Raw genomic sequence first — 22,533 nt, 5'->3', positions numbered from 1 at the left:
AGTAGTCATTTTCCAGATTTCATTTTGTATATCAATCCGCATTTCATCCTGGGGCCTGTACTGCCCTTTGACCACCCTTCAATGGTATGGTCATGTAATTTGCACTAACGAGATTTTACTTGTCAAACATTGAATTCGATGGGAAACGAGCAAAAGGGCGACCGAAACAACGACGGCTTAATACACAGGATGGTGAGATCAGATTGTGAACGGAACAAAGATTGAAGAAGGAGAAGAGGTCCTTTTTAAAAAAATGCAAGATTTTTTAGAAAAAACAAAACACTTATATTTTACACTTTAAAAAAGGAAAAACAACTTCACTTATCTTTCATTACATTATAATATCTTTTGTGTTTTCTGGAAATATACAATCATTATTGAAGATGTGTTGTAAATGAAGGTAAATATCTAAAACTAAAGAGTTAAACCATTTCATTATTATCATTCTTTCCGGATGGTCCATCAAAAAGAAATGAAAATGGACATGATTTCCTTGTTGAAAAGTTCACATTATGTACAATATATCTTTTTTCCTATGCTCTGCATTTCGCAGTTCAATATCAGAATTACATTCCTGCTTAATAATATCGAAATAAAACTATAAAAAATTACAGAAAAGAGCCTAAAAAATTAAACCTATCGAAGAAGTTAATATTGAATCATGGAAAGTATATGTATATATTCATGAAACGATTTGAAATGTCTATAAATAAGTATATATGTCTATATATATTTCTTTCAATTATTTTTACATATATTAAAAGCAGCAGTTTTTCCGAATTGGTAACTAGGATAAGTGTTAATTTAATTGCTTAATCAATCACACAGAACTAGATTACATTCGAGCTCATTTGCGGGAAAACTACTCATTCATGCATAGGAGCATGTCGAAGTGTTATAGGTTTGGAGTGGGGGATGGGATTGAACTGGACAAAATTAGACGTTCGTAAGTGCGGTCCATAGCTTGCCGCAACCCAGAGACTCCACTATTCATTTTAAATTAAGGTGTACTATGAAAGCTAGCGTTGAGCAAATTTTAGACGGTCACAAGGGACAGAGAACTTTCGGATAGACACACGTATATCTGCTAATTTGGATATTCTTTGGTACTTTTCTGCCTAAGCAATTACATTAACTTAGATTTGGGTTAAACTAATAACTCACACGTCAACACATAAATTTGGTCTCATTGCTGCTTGCCCGAACGTAAGCTAGAACCGTTCACCTGTCATAATTTACAGCGGCCTGTCCGATAATCGAGGCTTCGGTGTTCTCCACGTTTCTAGTCAGTAATCACCCTACTGATAATATTTCACTCGTTAATGGTGTTGCTGCCTAATTGCTTGCAATATTTTATATAATGTCACTCTATCCGCTAAACTTTGCATTTCCCTCAACATTTTTACTACTGTAGTCAATGATTTCATTGGTTCTATATCAACATATATATAAAGGTTCGCACGGGAGTAAAACATTATCTAAAAGTAGTAATGATTACACAGTCACTAAATACAATAGCTTTAATTAAATACTTCATGATTTATGTCAAGTCGTACACTTACTAATACAAATAGTTATATTCGATAGAGTAGCGTTATTCATTGTGTATAAGGGTGTTTAGTATATAATATTCCTTCTGAATTCGTATAAAAGTTGCTTACAGCCTAAAGAATGTAACTGGTTTTCACCTTCTTGTCGCCCCAAACATTTGGGTTTATAAGAGCTCGTGTGTTCTTGTTTAACTTCGATTTCGTATCAATTTTTGTCTAAGTCTAACGCAAAAGTAGTTGCCAAAGTAGACGCTGGTTTTGGGTATGTTATCGTTTATGGGGGCCATATTTTTCTCTGCGGAAATCAAATCAATGACTCTTTACAACTATCGATGATTGCTAGCTAATGTGGTGTAATAAATTGTACAAAATGCATTGCTTCAGTGAATGCTGGAAGATTGATTGACGTGTTGAGATTCTAAACGTTGCTATCTTAGTCAACTCGAGATTTTAGATTGTTGTTTGTGCGTTTGTAAAATGTGGCTACACTCTAAACTATTCCCTATTGAGCTAATGTGGACGTATTGAGGTGGAAGTCTATGCTCCATGCATCTAAGCGTTTATAAAAATTTAATCTAGCAAAATAATTCAAAGTGGACTGATTTTGGACTCATAAGCTCATTTCTACATTTCGAGGATCAGAATCTAGATTTTGTTCTTCCTTTCAAAATTAGGCTTGATGACAACGCTCTAACCGAATAAAATAAATGCTGATTTCCTTTCAGAATAGTAATTGCTCACTAAAAGGGCAGGTGGCTTACAGCCATCCAAAGAAGTCTTAATTAAATCGTACGAAATTGTATTGTATATTTTTGTGTATATGAAAGTATAATTTACAAGCACACTCACACGTTTGAATAAATTATCGAAAATATTAGAAGCAAAGAAATACAACAGCTCCATTAACTCGCTGGCTACTTAAGACGAGACATTGCCAAGCCAATCACTTTAATGACTGAAAGCATCCAGCTAAAACTAGTCATGTTTTTAGTTGCAGCTTAAGCCGTGTCCAGTTTTCTCAATCAACACTATCACCTCCCGACATAGCAGTAACACACGTTCCTTCCTTCTCCCTCCAAGCAAAAGACATTGTTTGTATGTCAAATTTGTGAAATAAAAGATGTCTCGTAAACAAACATCGTCGTATGAAACACAAGGAGAATCTGTGTTCCTAAAAAAATTCGTAAGAAGTCCAGTTCTTCCGGAAAAATACTGACCACCTCTCAGGTGGCAGAAGTTAACACTGCTCTTCCCGGGGAAAATCACTGGTACATTTTCGATCGCACTACGCCCAAAAATTTCGATTTGGGATCTATTATTTCCCTTCTTCCGAGATTTTCAAATCAATGAAGGCAGTCAGGGTCAGCTTCTTATGGTTTGTGTAGCCAATGCCTCACCTATCCACATTTTTGGTTCGCTCAACCTGGGGCAACGTCCCCCTCTCATTCAACCAGTGGACCACCCTAGTGTACACCGTTATGAAGGCAGATGGTGCATCGCGAGTTATGCGGAATGAGAGACCCCCAAACGTCTGTATTACCTTGGATCAAAACCCACTTCCAATCGTTGAAGACCTCCTATCAAGAGATCAGCGACGAAGTATTCTCGGTTGTTCGTTTTCGTAAAGCATTCTGCCCGATTGCAATCGCCGAGAGCAACATCCTAAAAGCGGCGGTCGCCACCTCATTCAAACTCTTCGAATTTACTCGTTCATCGATGGGCTAAAATAACACGACTCTCTCTCTCCAACGCTGAATGTACTATCTTCTGCGCAACTGTCCATTTAATAGATCTTACCTGGATGGCGTTAAATAGCCTCAACCACTTGACAAAGTTACCCGTAGTCCGAATTGTTCCCGAGCTTTATCGTTTTCTCGGTATATTGAATTTCTACCAATGTCGCACTCCCAAGGCGGCGGAAATCGCGGCAAGGCGAAAAAAGGCTCCTTTAACGTGAACATTCCAATGAAGCAAATCAGCGCTCTCTGTAGCTATGACTACGATTGAATGACTGAACTATGATCTTTCGGGAAAGATGACAGATACCAAAATTTGAAGTATTTAGATTAGTCAATGTTCAACAAATTGAAAAAATTGGAAGAAAGTTCAGTTCTTGGCTAACATTTTTTACAAATATTTTACAAAAATGGTTTTTCAGGGACTAATACTGACCTTTCACTCGATGGTTCTCGAAATACCATTTTATTAAATATGAATTGAAAAAAATTAGCCAAGACCGGAAGTATTTCTATTTTTTGCCATTTGCTACTGAGCCATACTTTATCGGGATATCGCTCATAGACTTCTTCATATATTCTCCTCTCGAATGCGGCTAACAGCTTGTAACTTTATTTGACAAGAAGATATGAGAATAGCAGGTTCGGAATAATTCAAACTCTCGTCTCCTATATTTTCCCTTTTTTCCAATTCGCTAGTACTATTGGATTGTGTTGCTCATACCATGAACCAAGTCCAAACCCAAGATCTTGCACCGCTTGCTCCACCTGAACGAAGACAGTCTGTACTTCCCGTGTTCTTCCCACTGTGTGGATATCATCAGTAGAGACCAGCAATTGGATAGACTTGAAGCCTCTAGCATTCATTTCAGCACCACATTACAAAAAAAAAAAAAAAAAACGAAATTGTTCAAGATTTCAAGCAAAAATTGGAAAAAAATGAGTATTTCACTTGCAGTTAAACCGCCAAAGGCAAATATATGAATCACCCCCTAGACTCATAGAATTCTTCGTACAATTTTCAGTGAGATGAGGATCAAGATCAATCGTTTCGACCACCAGTATAAAATGTGGTATTTCGCAAACATACAAACATACTAAATGACATATGGATTTTTAAACGGTTCACATTTTAATGAATGCTCCCCAAATTTGGAATACTGAAGCATTCTCATTGAATCAGTGATACATGTTGCACCACAGCTTGGGCGAGATAACGTCATAGCGAAAGCACCGTGAGAAAAGGACCAAGTCCTAACCACCTGTAGAGATTGGAACATCACCTCATCGGCGATGTAGCTCATAAAGCTTCTGAAGAAAATCTTTTTAGAGTATTTCGGATTTAATACTTAAAAGGAAGTAAAATTTAAGAACAAGACGAAGTCGGTTGCGACCAAAATATCACCAAAGGCCACACCCGGAACTGACCACCCCTGAGGACAGACTGGGTTATCGAATGTCAATCAGTATTTAGGAACAAAATCGACCTCATACCACGGAACGAGAAAAGAAAATCTAACCGTTAAAAAGATCTCTCCGGACTTGGAATTAAGTTGCAAGCGACTTTGGCGTAGCTTGTAGGTCCAATCGCTTGAAGGTGCTCATTGTAATCATTTCCAAGATAAACATTAAACATTGACGGTTTGTTATCAACTGTGGCGGCGCAAGCAGGCTTGTCGAACGAACGCAACTGCGAACCGCGTTGTCCATGACAACGAAAAACAATTTTTGACGTTTGATTGGTTTTCGATGTCAGTGCAAAAAAGATTCAGAGGAGTGGTGGTCAACAGTTGGAGGGGTGGAGATCCGTACCCAGCTTATTATTGTAATTAAACTTTAAAAAGCTCAAAATAATTTAAGCAGTTAAAGAAACAGTGATTGTTAATTGAATATAAAAAATAAAATATTAACATAAGTAAGAATTGGTGAAACCAAGTGTAAATTGACGGGTGCACATGAAGCGGAGTCTCAAGCGCGACGAAAAGATTGTATCAACTCAGATTTTGTGTGCCACAGGTTACTGTCGCCGTCAAAAAAGTTCTCGTTTCTGCCTTAGCCACTATATTTATTGCAACCATAAGTATTTAGACTCACCCGAGAGGTCGCCCGGATCCCAAACGAATCTTGCGTCTCAGAACTTCCTGCGGAGTATTTTGAATTTTCGTTTCACTTCAACGCTTCTTCCAGCTGATGATACAAGCGGCCTCACTTCTCAGACAACCGACAGTAGAATTCAGTTTGAATAAAATTTACTCCAGTTTTGATAATAAAAAGAGAAAGATGCCCAGTGAAGAGGATCGTTGACGTAGCCGGTATTTCAGGAATTCTGGCAGAAGTTTTCAATCAAACAAGTTATCGAACATCATTCGCAAGTTATGTTGGCGTGTTCCCTCGTCCTCCAAGCGTTTCCACACAATCCACCTCGACATCATTGGTGCCTTCGAGACGCAAACGGTTTCTCAGTTCACGCGGTAATCTGAGACGATCTCACTGAAAGACATTGCTGCACAACTTTGTGCTGAGGCCCTTTGTCAAGAATGGATTCCACGCTTTTGTGTGCCGGAAATTATAATCGCAACCCAGGGAATGTAGTTTGAGTCCTCCCATTTCTCAGAGATGGGCAAACTCCATGGCTTCAAACGCCACCGGACAACCGTGTACCAACCGCAGTTCAATGGGATGCTTGAAAGATGGCACAGGACGCTGAAAGCCAGTATAATGGCCCTAGATGATCCTTGGGCTTGAATCTTGCATGCATGTCCTAATTAAGACGACCGCCTTTTGGAAGCCGCAATAGCCACCTTACAAGCGCCCCTTCGATGTCTTCAAGCCAGGCATACACCATTATAGCCTCAACGTCGGGTGCACGGTGAAGAGGGTCTCTTTCGCTCGGCTTCCGGGAAAAAAACGCAGCCAGGAAGAGCGCACGGTATTCCTTTGAAGCATCTTGGGAGAGAAATTGCAGCAATGCAATATATCGAAATAACATCCATCCTGAACAATGATATTGGGTATATTGTATATCGACCAGCTACCAGGAATAACTTTTAATGAGAGTTACGCACCTGTTCTCGTCTGTAGTTTACTGGATTTGCTATTGTATTTGTTGCACATTGAAAAGTGTTTATCCATCGATTTAATGTCACATATTATGATATCAGGGGGTATCATTCGTGAAAACAAAGCTTCCACAACTTCAGTGAAAAAGCATGAGAGAAACACGAATTTGTCCAAACCAAATGAAATAGAATCTCCCTGCGGAAAAGTTAAAAGAGGATTGACACCTCTCTCTCTCACGACGCGGTTATATCAAACGCAGCTAAAACATTGATTAAGTTCAATAACATAAGAGTCACTGGAAAGCACCTGAGCGGAGATGGAAGGATTGGCACCGTTTTCAGCACTCAGCAAATTATACTTACTGGCTTCGTAGATGCTTATTGGGACAGAGAGACAAGGGATCATTTATGGAATATGTGTTCACCTGGAACGGAGGAGTCATTTCTTGCCAATCAAAGAAGCACGCAGTAAACCTAGAGACATTGATTTGAATTGGGGAAAATGAGTAAGGCTATATTGGGGCCAAAAGATTTCCAATGTCTCAAACTTTTCAGAATTTCCAAAGACTATAAAGTTAATCAAGTTTTATTCTTTTCTACCTTTCCGTTTGTCTTGAATTGAAGTGTTGGGAAAACAGTCCCTTTATTATCTGCGTGTTACCCACTTTACTGTCGTGCCACTTCCGATAAAGCGTGACTTCTACTACCAACCCTATTTGGTGTATATTTTTTCCGGTTATTCCCCCAAGCGTAGACACCGTTCCAAATCAACGTGTTCATTAAATAATAAACACTCATTAAAACGACTAGAACAAAGAATGTTTTCGGATCGTCTTCGGATCTGGCAACAAGAAGTTCTGAGCATGATGCGTAGACACACAGAAAACATTAGATTATTTGAACTAATTTAAAGGTCTTGTAAAACAAAATAGCTCGTAGCTTAATGTTATAAAGTATTTAGTAGCTTTAATAAAATATACGAGTATATCGCGACTAGCTTCCCTTCTATGTTCTATTTGCTCTAACAAATAAATGAAACCTAAGAAGCACAAAAACTTCTGCCTTATGTCAATTTATAAAACTAAGAAACGATATGACCCCCATAAATTGTATCAGTTATGCATGTAAGTATTTACAAATGTGTTCTCATGTCTCTTCCTTACTTGCTATAAAATCGATTTCGTACTTATTTAAGGATTTATACTTGAGTCATTGTATCGTCGTTGAAAGCTTACACTTACAATTGTTGTAATATAAGTTTCTCATCCCTCGTCTACAAGATCATACAATCACAGTATCGTCATCGAACGTCGTCGCATTATCGTGTTACCTGCTTGTTTGCTATTGTTTCCGTTCACTATAAATTTGTAAATTTCACTCGTATAACGCCATGCTAGTCAGCCCCTCGGCCGGATCACTTCAGCCTCTGGTGATCTGGTGTACTCTTCAATATGTCAGGTTGACCGCCATGGGACGAACTCATTGTGTTCTGGTGACTACCTCCACTATAGTGGGATGAATTCAAAGTGTGTGAATGCTGAGAGTTCAGCGTATGAGTGGCATGAGAGTTCAGGGTGTTGTGGGCAGTTGTAGTGGCGTTTGTTGATGCCCCACCTCCACCATGAGTTGGTCGCGATCGTATACTTCGGTGGGAACCATTGCGCGTCAGCGTATTCATTTGAGGTGTTCCGGGCAATGTATGGCCCAGCGCGTTCATGTAGTCAGCTATAAGCAAGGTGATTTCTAGGATCTTTGGTTTGCTCATTGCGAAAAGTAACTTCTGTTCATTACTTCCGGTTGCTAATGTGTCTTCGGAACCCACGACTAACATGAAGTCATCTTGGCACCCACCGAAAGTCATAACAGAAGTGTAAGGATAACGGGCAATAGGGGCCATTGAAGATAATTCTAGGACGTTTAATGCATCTTCAGATACTGCCAGCCATGCCATCGCCTGATCGGAATGTCGGGGTTTCGCTTGGAACAAAGCTGCACCGAAGAATGGCCATTTTCGACAACAAGTTAAATATATTCGCACACAGTCCAACGTTGAGCGTCCTTTCAATAAAATCCATTTGGATATCAATAGTTCTTGAATATCTTTCAACTGTTCTGGAGTCAGTGCGTCTCTGTACCGATACGGATAAAATTTATCCAGTGCTTGAAGTGATGCGTTCATATTGCCTGAACCTCTAGATTTTTCTGGCGAGTAATCACCCATATCAATTTGTGACATTAATGAGGATAGTTCTAGAGCCAGTTCTCTAGATAGCGGGAATCGTCCTTGTACGATTTGTTGATTGGTTTGGTAGCAAAGAAGCAATTTCTCCTTGTCAGTTTCGAATTTCGTAGAATGCTTCCAATATAGCCGATTCTTGTATGTCAGTTGAATAACTCGCGAGTTTTCAAATTTTCCGGAGCCCTTTTCTCGTAGAGCCGTTTCCCACTTTGAGATTACATCACACAGTTTTGCTTGAGGATCAAGATAATGCTCCAGATCCTTTTCAATGGGGTCATCGCTGAAGAGGCAAAATCCATTGGCGGCGTCGCGGCAACCGATCTCTTGGGAGAGTGTAGTCTGAAATTCTTCTATTGTTGATGAGCCGTCAAAAGATATGACCTGAAATTTGAAGAAATAAATGGATTAGACATTGCGTATGTATTTCGCAGATATTGTGGCAAATGTTCTGCTCTGTGTAATTACTCACTTGATACGCTCCGTTCATCATATGAACTGGAATCGCATGAGGTAACGAATGATGATAGGGATTCTTCAAGAGAATCGACAGAACTTCCATACGCGACGGTTTCGTTTCACGTCCACCATTTTGTATGGTCCGTTCCAAGGCACGTTCACAGTACGCTGCATATTTGCCAGTTTCGGATTTACTATCGGCATTTCGGGACAGATGCAGTTTTAAGTACCACAGAAGACGATTATTTTTAGGAACAAAAAGCGAAACGGCCAACGATAGTAGCTGCCATCCTTGTACAAACGTGTAAGCAGGTGGATTCGATTTACAATCGATTATGGGTGCAGAGGGTGGAGCCTGAAATGTATACTTGATATCAACCATAGATAGATACATTCAAAAAGGGAAAAATAAAAATGTTAAGTAATTGAACTGAAAACAACTGAAAGGAAAGGGGGTTGAATATTATGCTAATTCCTTTCCCAACCATCCCCTACCTGAATGGATGTTGGGGAGCTTCCGTTTGCCTGTGCTGCACCCCCTTGCTGCGTATCACAAGTGAATAGGCTCTGGGTCGCACACAATAGCAGTTGCTGTAAAAATTCATTCATTGTTTTTGGTCTTTGATTCCACTTCCATAATTTTCAAATTTGATTAATTTGCCAAAATTATATAAATTTTGATGAATGTTTTGTGTTTTTTTCTATTGCAATTTGAGAAAGTTTTCAGTTTTCTTTTTGTACAGTGGATAAGTGTTTTGTGTATACCGCTACCATTCCTGTGGACATTACTCAATATTTTTTGTTTTTAATCTGCTAGGAACTTATCAAGAGGAGGTTTTTCGGGACACAATTGTTGTTAGTTTTAGAGCCTTTAATTCCGCTTTGACAGATTCATATTTTTAAAAGGGTACTTCCGCATTTGGGGGGGGGGGGGTTTGGGAAAAAGCATCATGCTAGAGAGGCGAATGATGTGAGATCGTATTTTATCGCTGGTAACTTGATCATTTGCTTGATTCTGGGATCAATTGTAGCTCAGTTCAGTGCATAAAATCGAACAATGATATTTATTAAGTTTAACTCTCAGATAATCCGATAATCGAAAACAGACCTGTCTGTGCGCCTCAAGGCTCCATATGCCAAAATTTGCAGACCTGATCCTGGTGTCAAAACACTTCTTTTAATTTAGAAGGAATTGATGAAGTATTTGCATTTCAATTAATGGAAATAGGAAGAGTGTGATGATTCTTCAGACTGAGAACCCCGGTCGTGTTGGTATTTGTCTTCAATGTCTCCATTCGACCAAGGCCCAAGGCTCGGCTTTAGAGCAAGCAGATGTCATGCAAGACGTATACTATTTTTATTATTTATTAGACCCGCCAACCTTGTATTTAGTTTGTTTCTTTCTAATCTAGTTCGATAACTTACAGAGTAGGTCTTTAATTAATATCAACTTCTCCCTCATCAAAAATATCCGTGATGTTACTTAACTAGTCATACATATTCTACTAGTTATTGATAATAACTTGTTGTAGTAACGATGGGTGGCTATATGTTTTAGGTGCTTGTACCAGTTTAGCAAATGATGTATCTTCAGACGAAAAAAGCCGTCATAACCAACGACAATATTGAAAGAAAATCACTAATTAGTACCAGATAACCCTCGAAACAAATTTAGAGATATCACATAGACTACGGATACATCCTCCCCCTCGGACACCACCTTGTCGTCGTGGGGGGAGCTTGCGGTAGTTTACTACTACACTAAGAGTGTCCAAAAACACATGAAGATGGAAACGAAGGATTGTAACTCTCCAAGTGGTAAGAAGTCACAAACTTCGAATCTACCTGTGACTCTGAGAAATCAGTTTGTGGCCGAGGCACGGATTTTGGAGGCCTCACCTAATTCATGTTCCCCGATGGAGAAATCTGTGGAATAGAGGCTCCCCACTTCAGTAGAAAACCTACACCCGGTGTCTACGACGCGGTCAGCCAAAAGGATAGTACAGCAACTCCCTTAATGAGAGCAACTGGAAATCTAACTATTTTTTTTTATTGGGTAGGGTAGGTGAATGCATTTACGCACACAACTATGGCCGGCCGGTCGGTGACACTGTTACCTAACTCTTCCAAAATACGGGGGAGGAAGGCTCGGCAGAAGGAAACTTCGGCCGCAAAGGAGAAGGAACTACAAGCTTGCTTGTCATAACCTTCTCCTCCGTCTGTATCCGGAAAAACGGAAGAAAGGGAAGCTGGTAATTTGGACGCAACGGGTCTAAGGCCGGTATGTGAAAATAGATCTATGCAGCCCGCACTCCGTGAATCTGGGAGGGCTTCTAGCTGACGACAACGGAAGGCACTGCGAAAGAAGGCGAAGTTTCTTGCGAATGCGGACATGGACGTTGCTACACCACCAAGTGTGGCGATATCCAGAGAAATCGAGAAGACCAGGACCTTTTTCGGTGAAAAATCTTCGAAACCGAGGGCCTGCGTTCTGATGTCAAAATTGTTAGAAGCAACCATGCTGAAACAATTCTGTTGACAGGATCTTGTTGCGGTCAACTTACAATACCAAGTTAATGGTAAGAGGAGAAACGTTATAGTTGCCTCTGCCTTCCTACCCTATGATTCATTGTGCTCTCCGCCGACGCAAGAACTAAGGGATCTGGAATCAAGTGGCCTTGAACTTTTAATAGGTTGTGATGCGAAGCTCAGCATATTTGTTGGGGCAGTAGCAAATGCAATCCTAGAGGAGAGAAGCTGTTTGATTTTATCACTTCAGCTGGCCTGATGATCGCGAACGTAAGGTGCGCCCCTACGTTCGTGGGGCCAAGAAGAAGTTAAGTAATTGACCTAACAATCTGGACTTTAAAGTTGTTAGAGTTGATTAGAAACTGGCGAGTACTAGATGAAGTCTCACTCTCAGATCACCCTTACTTAGAACTTAGTCTAACTATTACATACGAACAGCCTTTAATACAAAGACTCAGGAAATCAACCAGACGGTTTCTAAATCGTGCCTGCAAAAGCAATAAAGATGAAGACTGGCTAAACTTCCGGAACGCACAGCGTGAATATAAGAGGCTCGTAATACGTTCGAAACGAAGCCCTTTTAGAGCGTACTGCGAGGAACTAGAAGGTGAAAGGGAGACTTCCAGGTTGTGCAGAGTCCTTAATAAGGATGAGTCGGCCAAGTTGGTCTCTCTTAGAAAACCGGATGGTACTTTCACGAACTCCTGGGAGAACAGGTCTCAGAAGTGGGAAGAAGAGAATTGGCGGTTTCTGCAAACTCTTCAACACGAAGGTGTTGCAAGGGGAATTGGGACGGTTGTTACCAATGAAAAAGCGAGAGTTGCTATACTACAATTTGAACACTTCAAAACACCTGGTATGGATGACATCTACCCAGCGATGCTAAAGGAGGGTACGTGCCTTCCTCTTGGCGGAAGGTGAAGGTAGTCTTCATACCAAAGCCTGGGAAAGATGACTATTCTAATCCAAAGAACTTCAGACAAATCAGCCTAGCATCATTTTCGCTGAAATGTCTGGAGAGACTGGTTGAGCGTCACATTCGCGAGAAGGCGCTAAAGTCGCACCCCCTAAATGAAAACCAAGATGCTTACCAACGTGGAAAGTCCTGTGAGTTTGCTCTTCATTCTTTGGTTTCAAAGATAGAGGATGCAACTCTGAAGGGTGAGTACGCGATGGGGGTGTTCGTGGACATTGAAGGGGTTTTTGACTGTGCGCCCTTCCAAAAGCTCTGTGATGATGTGATGCCAGAGAGCATGGTATTGACGAAACTCTAATAAAGTGGATCTGCGCTATGCTAACGCAGAGATTGTTGTGTGCTGAAGTGGATGTTGATCGCTACTTAACAACGAAGCGACGAAAGGTTGCCCTCAAGAAGGTGTGCTATCGCCACATTTGTGGAGTATGCTGACAACTCACTACTATGCGAACTGCAAAATCTGTCAATACACGTTCAAGCTTATGCGGATGACGTGGCTGTACTGCCTTTTGGTCGAGATCTCGGAATAATAATAATAATCGTTGGCGCAACAATCCATGTTGGATCAGGGCCTTGAAGTGTGTTAGAGCACTTCATTCAAGACCGTAACGGTACACTGTAGGAGGCAATGTGGTCAGCATTGCGCTCGCCCGAGATTATTACCCTGATTTGACACAGGTACTCATTCACAGCTGAATCGACTGGTATCCGACGTCAAATCGCGATACAAATTCTACTGCCACCAGTGAGATTTGAACCGCGACCTTCCGTACGACAGCCTTGCGCTCTAACCACTCAGCTATCCGCACGGGAGATCTCGGAATGGTGTATACAAATACACAACGCGTCGTTGATTTGATTGACGGTTCGGGTCTTAGACATGGACTTTCAGTAAATCCAAATAAAACCACAGTGGTATTATTTACAAAAAGGAGGAAACTGAATGGCCTTTGCCTTCCAGAGATGAAGGGTACAACCCTTCAACCCCGAAGAAGTGAAATATCTGGGAGTTATTCTAGACAAGAAGCTTCTTTGGAACAAACATGTAGAGGTAAAGATGAAACGAGCTTAAGAGCTGTGTAGGCGGACCTTTGCCTCGACATGGAGACTAAAGCCTCAGGTAGTAATGTGGATATATGTTGCTATCATTAGGCCGATGTTTGCTTATGCATCCGTAGCGTGGTAGGATAAGATGAAACAGAAGAGTTTTCGCTGTAAACTAGCCACACTGCAAAGAACTGTGTGTCTGGGTATCACCGGTGCCATGAGCACCACATCCGGCGCAGCTCTGAATGCATTACTCAATTTGCAGCCCTTGGATTTGTTTATTAAGAGCACTGCAATGAGAGCAGCTCATAGACTAATTCGATTAGATCTATGAGAAAATAATTGACGTGGGGGGCACAAAGCATTGGAGGAGGCATTGGGAGAACTGAATCTAGTTTTCGCGATGTCTTCGGATTCTCAGATCCCCATACATCTGTTTGGTAGAAGGTATGATGTTATCTTGAAACGGAGAAAAAACTGGGACAAACCAGAAGAATGCGTGTCAGGATATACAGACGTCTTCTACACCGATGGGTCAAAGACAGAAAATGGTTCTGGAGCAGGAATCTACCTCCCGAATCAAAACGAGAATTGGGCTTTTCCTTTGGGACAATACACAACGGTCTTTCAGGCTGAAGTGTATGCGATGAATGATGATTGACGAGCGGTTGAAGGGCAGGCGCATCGCACATAAACTTCTGAGTAAAATATGGAGTTTCGAATGGAAGTGTTCATTTCCTGCTCACTCGAACAGAAACGATCCTTCCTTAGATTGGTAAACCAAGAAGTAATGATACTGCTTCATGACAATGCGCGATCTCATGCATATACCCACAATAACGGCCTGAAAATTAAACCAATTGCAGAATCAGACTCTGCCTCATCCACCATATTCACTCGACCTTAGGCGGTTTTAAACATCAATATAATTCATACCCATGACGTGTTATGAATTATCTATAAGGGGGAAACAACGCTCAGTAACCACTTCGGTCACGCTTCTCCTAGAGCAGAGGCAGAGGCAGCGTCTGGTGAGTTACCTCTGCTCTAGACGAAACCGCAAGTCGTCTACATAGATCTAGATCATCTTCTTCTACAAAATTGGCATAAGCTCTATTCTCGTTTGGAAAATGGGTCGAATCTGCTGGTGTTTATTTTGGCTAATAAAATTGATCTTCATCAGAGTTACAATTGTTTAAAATTTTACTACCTAATCCGGCATTTCATCGTGGCTACTGGTCATAAATGATTCTTATTAGAAGTAAAAATAATTACAGAGCCTAAATCTGAATCCCCCATATTATCTTGGATCTACCGGCCTACAGCTACCTGCAATGGATATGTCCCGATTTTAGATGGCGTGTTATTTGTCTCAAGGCGAATGCTGCGGATACTCAGCTATATAGTACACCCCATTGTTGACACTTTATGTATTCCCCAATTTTTATATTCCTTCTATTATCAGTATTCTATGTGACATGATCAGAAACGTGTATTTTTAGTTGAAGATGGAATTTACGACACGGGAGAGGGATGGTGATTACATATTTTGAACGTGATGTTAACAACGAACTGTTGAGTTAGATTTTTATGTCCAATCTGTAGTCATTACAATAGTTTGAAAACCTAAAAATATCACTCATCAAATCGTGGTGATTTGCCAAGTTAATTAATCTTTCTGATAATACCAGGAACCTAAAGCCACCAGTAGGTATGATATGACAGCGATATTACAAAGTGTCTCCTAGCTCAAGGAGTGTTAGCACTTCTCTTTAAATTTGAAATATTTCCTACCAGTAATTAGGTAAATTAAAGCAATTTCTTTAAACGCATCTTTAAGATTTCTTAATGACTAAGGGAGAAATTACATCGCTAAATGAACATCCCCTTGAAGCATGCGAATTACATCCTTCCCATGACTAAAAACAGAAACTAATTGAGAATGTCCACTGTAAAATTGGAATGTATGCTTCTTAATGAAGTCTAAGTATTTGTAAAAATGTTGTATCTAATATACAGATAACACATTTCTAGCAAAATTAAAACATAATAAAGTGATAGAGAAGAATTACATAAAAACTGATTCTATGAATGAAAATTTACTGCAATATCCGGGAAAAACCATTCATAACTTAACACGAATTATTTATCTTTTATCTCCGACCGCTGCCATTCATTACTATTTAAGGATAATAAGCATCATGCAAAAGTGCGTAACCACAAGACGAGAGGTGGCTTTTTCCTTTTTTAATGCATTGAAAACCAAATTTTTGAAAATAGCCAGAACGTGCAAATGCAAATTTCTTTGCCTGTGGGACATCGTTTTTCGATCCCTACCTCTCGTCTCGAGATATTTACACAATCTATTTCGAAAAAGCCAAGACTATAATTATCAATGAGACCCAAAAAAGCATTGAAATGAAGTTCCAAGCAAGTTGATAACTGCGTGTGTATGAGAAGTGTACTATCATGAGTTTGGTGAGGTTTTATATTAGATGATAATATATTAAGTAGAATACATATTCAATAATTGTGGCACTAAGCACGAGCTAAGCAAATGGCTGTATCACTTATACTTCAAATTAAAACTGAATGTAAGCATAAATGGAAAAACAGAAGAAAATACACAGAATACAATTCAAAATGGAATTAATAACTCACGGTTGCATGGACTAGGAGGACTCTTCAGGACAAGAGTCGATTAAAAACTTAGCTAAGATGATATGATTCACATACTAGGGATTGTAGATACTAAGTGTTCAAAATTGTCACTTAGAAATAAGCACGAGCCATAGTAAAACAAGCCAATGGAAAATATTCTAATTTGGAGGAAAATATTTGGTAAGGTCGAAAGATGTATTATGGACAAAGCTGCTGGGATTGAACATACAATCGGAGGAGTTCTTATGATAATATTCGTAAAATTTCAGTGTAACCATTCGATTGGAAATTGGTTTCCGTCCGTTTTAAACGACCTAGTTTACTTTCGTATTTGAAAAGACAATTAAATGTAAGATTGCAAGTTTTATGCCTGAGTTATTAATATCGTAATATCAACACTCTTTGAACTCATGAATACTGGAGCCTCAATGTGATAACATCAATATTTTAATTGAAATAATAAAAACTTGTTGTTTCTTTTTCGTTGCTGTGGATATTTATTCTTGCAAATACCGATATTTCGGGAACCACTTGTTCCCTATTTATTCTTGCAAATAGTGATATTTCGGGAACCAATCACACATTCCCTTCATCAGTGCTAACAAGTGGTTCCCGAAATATCGGTATTTGCAAGAATAATTATCCACAGCATCGAAAAAGAAACAACAAGTTTTTATTATTTCAATTAATTAATCGTTGGAAACACCGCATAATTTCAATCAGATCAATATTTTTTCTAAAAACTTTGCATTTTTGAACGGATCCTCGCCTGTTTTCATATGACCTTCTGCAAAAAGGATTGCTACAAATCAGCGCCTGTTTCTTGAAATTTCAAAAAAAGTTGGGAAAACATGTCACTCATGACAAGGGCGCAGAAAGTTCACATTTTCAGTTAGCAGGCGAATTGGATCCATAGAAAGCGTATTGAATGAATAGAATAGAAAAATACGACTTTGTTTATAAAAATCTGAAGCGGGGATAGAATTTATCGCATTTGATAGACCGTCCTTTGAATAGAGCTGTTCGGTGGTTCAGCGCATCTTGCATCACAATAGCTACGGTATTATTGAAACTGGATGAGAAAAGAAAATATGGAGCAAAAAGATATGAACACGGCTAAGATCATCTTCTTCCAATCGTGGGAATGTAATCTGCAACAATTCTTTAGGCATGTAGGAGTATGTTGATGCCTGGCTTCATGCGTCTGAGAGAATTTATTAAATGGGCTCGTTTAATATGCGACGTTAGTATCATTCAACTAAACAATCTCTATCATGTATACTAGTATATACAACTAAAAGTATATAAAATATATAAATTAATTAAATATATTAGTCCAATCATTGATAAATGATATTCAAACTAATTTGAAATGATAAATCAATTTCGTTTTTAAGAGAAGCGTGCAACTGAAAACTTACGCGCGTTTGCTTGCCCAGTTTCTTGTTTACCTGGACCCCAACACCTAATTTCTGTCCGGTGTGTCGTGATGTTTGCTTGATCAATGCACAAATCAGTTCAGTTTGTAATTCAGGCATATCTAAGCATTGTTGAAGAGCATTTTGTGCCAAAACGACATGATAATCGATTCCTGGTTGATTCACTGCTACCGACATGAAAAGTTGACAACACTGAAAGTAGAAATTGAAAAAAATAAGACAATTAAAAAAAAATATCTGAAAAAAAGTCCTATGGCCAAAAACATATGATCATAAATATCTGATTGATTTTCAAAAATGTGTATTTTAATTTGAAATATATGATTTCAAGTCGTCTGGTCTATTTAGACGACTCCCCGCCTGCGACAGATATTGCCATCTCAAAGGGTTTTTTCGATGTCATTAAAGAAGTCGAACGATTTACTGACCGGCTGATGAAGCTCACCATTGTATCAGCTGATCGCACTATTCACTTCTTCATCGCGTACACACCACAGGTAGGTTGACCTGATGCCGAGAAACTTCTCGGTGCAAAGACTTGCAAAGTGTTTGTGAAAAAAATCGCCCTTTTTACATTGCATTTCTGGATCTGGAAAAGTCGTTTGATCGTGTGCCACACGAACTCATCTGGTATCCTTTACGACAACACCTAGTTTTAGAAAAACACGTGGGCTAGGTTAAATTGCTCTACCATGATCCGCAAAATGAAGTTCGAAGTTTGAGGGGGGTATTGAAATCGCTTTGTCTCTTCGTTGGTGTTCATCAAGGAAGTGCCCTCTTACCACTCTTCTTTGTTTTTGTTATGAACACTGTCACACGGGACATCCAACGTCCAGCAGTCTCGAGCAACTTGCCCAAAAATGGAATGATCGCCTCATACAACACGGTGTCAGAATCTGAATAAAACTGAATTTTTGACGACCGATCCTAATGAAACAAGCACCCTGCCAGTGGAAGCGTCCTGTCCAGAACTGAGCGATTTACATTTCTCGGTTCAATGCTATTAGCTAATGGAGAACTGCGTTGTGAAATTGCTTCACACATTAGCGCAACCTGGATGAAGTGGCGTTCCACAACTGATATTTTTTGTGATCGATGTATCAACGAACGTTTCAAATCTAAAATTTACCGGAGTGTCGTTCGTCCTATCGCTCTCTATAGTTCTAAGTGTCGACCGACTATATAAGACAATGGACGGCGTCTCACGATAATAGAGACGTAGATGTCACGTTGGATTAATAGCGTTACATGCCTTGATCACATCCGAAATCCGAACCCACGGTCAATATGGGGTTGCACCGATCGTGGAAAAATTGCGAAAGCGACGCCTTCGATGGTATGGTCACATAATTAATATATATAATTCGCGCTAACGAGAATTTACTTGCCAAAGTTGGTCTGAACAATTGAGGTCGATGGTAAACGACCGGAAGGCCGGTCGGTGGCTTGATACGATGATAGTACAAAATGACGCAGTCGTTCATGACGAGCCGCGCCCACTTGTGAACGGATCGAAGGCTAAAGAAGATGATAAGATCGCGCCAAAATAGAAACTACGGTGATTCCTCATCGTTTAAGACCCCACCATAATATATTTAGTATATTTACATGAGATTCGAGGAAGCCGCACGGATAGCACTAACGACGTTAGTAACGAGTGCTAGTCACTATTTTCTCAACTACTAGCGAATGGCCTGCAACCTATCCTGACCAAAAACTGGAAATGTCAACCAGAATGGACAGGATCAGCGGAAACGGCCACATAAACTACTTTTGGGAATCCTGCAAGGTGCAACCCTCGTACAGACCTCGGCAACTGAACACGCTCCTTGAATAGGATGAGCACCATACACTGAATATCGTAGCAATCCAGAAAAAGAAATTACTAGGCAGCAAGGTGATCAGCAAATCAATCTTTAAGAGCGAGCGGTTGATAAAAACTATCAAAGTACATGTTATAAACTTCATATCTTTTCAGCGAAAGACTATTCGCGCTTCTATTGCATGTTCATTGTAAAGAAAAGGATGATGTAATTAAAGACGATAGAGGATAGCTCAGTGGTTAGAGCACTGGGTTGTCATACGGAAGGCCGCGGTTCAAATCTCGCTGGTGGCAGTAGGATTTGCATCGTGACTTGACGTCGGATACCAGTCGACTCAGCTGTGAATGAGTACCTGAGTCAAATCAGGGTAATAATCTCGGGCGAGCGCAATGCTGACCACATTGCCTCCTACAGTGTTCTGTAGTGTACCGTTACGGTCTTGAATGAAGTGCTCTAACACACTTCAAGGCCCTGATCCAATATGGATTGTTGCGCCAACGATTATTATTATTAATTAAAGACGGGCTCTACAGGCAACTTGGATCTGTGTACGATTTACGTAACAACGTTATTAACGCATTTCTTGGGGGTCTTAATGCCACAAGACAATGATTCCACTACTGAGCATCAAAATAGCTTGCAGGTGAGCCTTTTAATGGTCCTGTAAGGGACGTTACACTTCTCATCCAAGATGACGAGCAGTTAAGAGATGAAAGGAATACTTCGCCACGATCTTCAATCATGTAATATTCTGTGAATTTCATGGATAATATGCCAAGTCACCGATGCACACAGGCGGAGTGAAACTGATGTTTTTTCCGCGAAATTGCTCTTTGCCGCTCTTGCAGTTTTTGCTGCATCTCGTAATAAACTTAAATTCTGAGAATATGAGCTCTTTCCCAGGAAATGGGAGATTTCACGACAGGCAACCGACTTAAATGCAGGGAGTGGAGAGGATATATTAGCGTTTTCCTTGCTACTGCAATAATATCAGCTAAAATAATCTTGGAAAGCATAGAAGAGTACCTCGAATGCTTGTTCGGAGTTTAGATCCTCGATCTATCTGCTTTTCATAAAATTCAAGGAGTTTCCTCAATGTCAAGTGCTCGACGCAGGAAGGACTTTCCGAAGAAACTGATAGCTACTTTCGAGTGGACGAGATCCAAAGCGAAGTTTACCAAGGTTGCTTTCTATCACCGATACTTTTTCTTCTCATTATTGATGCGTCCTTCATGTTGGCTTGGCTGAAGAGCTTGTGGAATGAGGGAAAATTAATGGTATTCTCAACACAGACTGTTTTCTGTGCGATATTATAAAAACGATCTTCATCGTTATACATAAATTATATTTCTGCCCTACTTTTAAGTGCTAAATAAAGACGGTTCCTCCGACATGTAACCGTAGGGACTGTGGTTGAATGAATCATTGTATTGTGGGTCACCAATCCGTTTGCCGGATGATGACCGAAGAGATGCTGAAAAAGGGGCCGGATTTGTATTTCAGCCCACCACTCAACCAATAGCTAGCTTAAAAATTATTGCGGATAATCTCTCTGATCTCGAAGGAGGAAAATAATTCGAAGCTGCTAACTTGGAAATAAATAAGCATTTTGTCCATTCTCTTGAAACTTGTTTGAAAACTTCTACTCCCAATACTTTAGCAATACTTAGATATGAAGAAAAATATTTTATCCCATCAACCTGGCTTTAGAGAAAAAACAATGTTTGAACAAGTATATGCTTAATCGCAAAAAAATCAACAACGCACAGAGCATATTGTTCAGTCATTTTTGTCATGGACAAGGTTTGGCACGATGGCCTCATCTATAAAATTAAACACTCATTGCCTGTTAGTGTACGAGTCCTTAAGAACAGAGGATATTATTAAACATAACGGTTTAATTTCCTGTGAGCGAGTAAAGTTCTTGAAGATAATGAGTTTGGGACTTTGTTATAGCAACTTCTTCCTACCAATGAAAACCTGTTTACTTAAATTTTGCTGATGACACAGCGATACTGAGTAAACCTTTGCCCTCCATTATGGCATCGCTGAGCCTTCAAGACTATCTGGCATCTTCTTCTTCTTTTTCTTCAGCCTTTGTCCCGTTCACAAGTGGGGCCGGTTCGTCGTGATCGGTTTCGCCATTTAACCTTATCAAATGCCTGATCTGGATATCCTCATTTCGGATGTGATCAAAACGTGTCACGCCACTAATCCAATGCAATATCTTCATCTCCATTACTGCAAGACGCCGTTCATTTTTTTTATAGTCGGCCAACACTCACCAAAGAGGGCGACAGGACGAATGAATTTTAGATTTGAGACGTTCGTTGATACGTCGATCACAAAGAGCACCAGTTGTAGAACGCTACTTCATCCAGGTTGCGTTAATGCGTGAAGCAATTTCAATTGGCTGATAGCATTGACCCGAGAATAAAATTCAATGACGCAAAATCGTACAATGTTTCTATAAACATTGAACAAACAGACGTGATTATCAAACATTGGAATCCTTCGAAAAGTGCAGACAATAGGAGACACATTGAGAAAAGGCAATATGTAAATTAATTCACTGTTCCAGGACGCCCGAATTATGATTTGTCCTAGAGGAAAAGTGCAAGCTTTTCGTAAAGTCCTGGAGGGAGCTGAAGTACATCGCGATAGGAATTGTTGACGTATATCTTGGTTAATGGCAACCATATAGGTATATTATAATAACTTAACCTGACTTTGGAAACAATGACCCGCGAAACTGAAGTGAGTGCCACAGGCACTATCTCCTTCAAGACGACTCAACTGATGATGATACTCACATAATGCGAGTAACATCCCGATAAATACATTGCGATCATTCAAATCAAGCAGGCATACGAAATTTTGAATTTGTTCAATAGTAATGGTCAATTGAATCGAAAATCACCACTGATACCAGATATAATGCTGAAAACCTTACACGATTGTTGCCAGCAGAGCGTATTTCGGCTTGCGAAAACTGTTTCGCTCGAGTGGCCGCACCAA

At 39.9% G+C, this 22,533-nt stretch overlaps 1 protein-coding gene across 18 annotated transcripts in view; it reads right to left on the bottom strand.

Annotated features, from left to right (window-relative positions):
* Nucleotides 1–321: 321 nt before the first annotated feature.
* Nucleotides 322–22,533, bottom strand: part of LOC119653637 (uncharacterized protein CG43867) — a 466,832-nt gene continuing 444,620 nt past the window's right edge. For 6 of the 18 annotated variants that reach the window (XM_038058419.1, XM_038058421.1, XM_038058432.1 and 3 more), the window contains 4 exons: nucleotides 17,675–17,884; nucleotides 9,536–9,631; nucleotides 9,054–9,407; nucleotides 322–8,965 (listed from right to left, as the gene is read on the bottom strand). In XM_038058419.1, the coding sequence (XP_037914347.1) occupies nucleotides 7,760–8,965; nucleotides 9,054–9,407; nucleotides 9,536–9,631; nucleotides 17,675–17,884 (1,866 nt within the window). In that variant the 3' untranslated portion in view covers nucleotides 322–7,759. The remainder of the gene's footprint in view (nucleotides 8,966–9,053; nucleotides 9,408–9,535; nucleotides 9,632–17,674; nucleotides 17,885–22,533) is intronic. The other 12 variants (XM_038058420.1, XM_038058423.1, XM_038058424.1 and 9 more) reach the window with 8 other exon arrangements.

The sequence above is a fragment of the Hermetia illucens genome, chromosome 4 (assembly GCF_905115235.1).
Source record: "Hermetia illucens chromosome 4, iHerIll2.2.curated.20191125, whole genome shotgun sequence".
Classification (NCBI taxonomy): Eukaryota; Metazoa; Arthropoda; class Insecta; order Diptera; family Stratiomyidae; genus Hermetia; species Hermetia illucens.
Note: the sequence above shows the minus strand (reverse complement) of the source record. Positions and strands in the feature narration are given on the sequence as shown.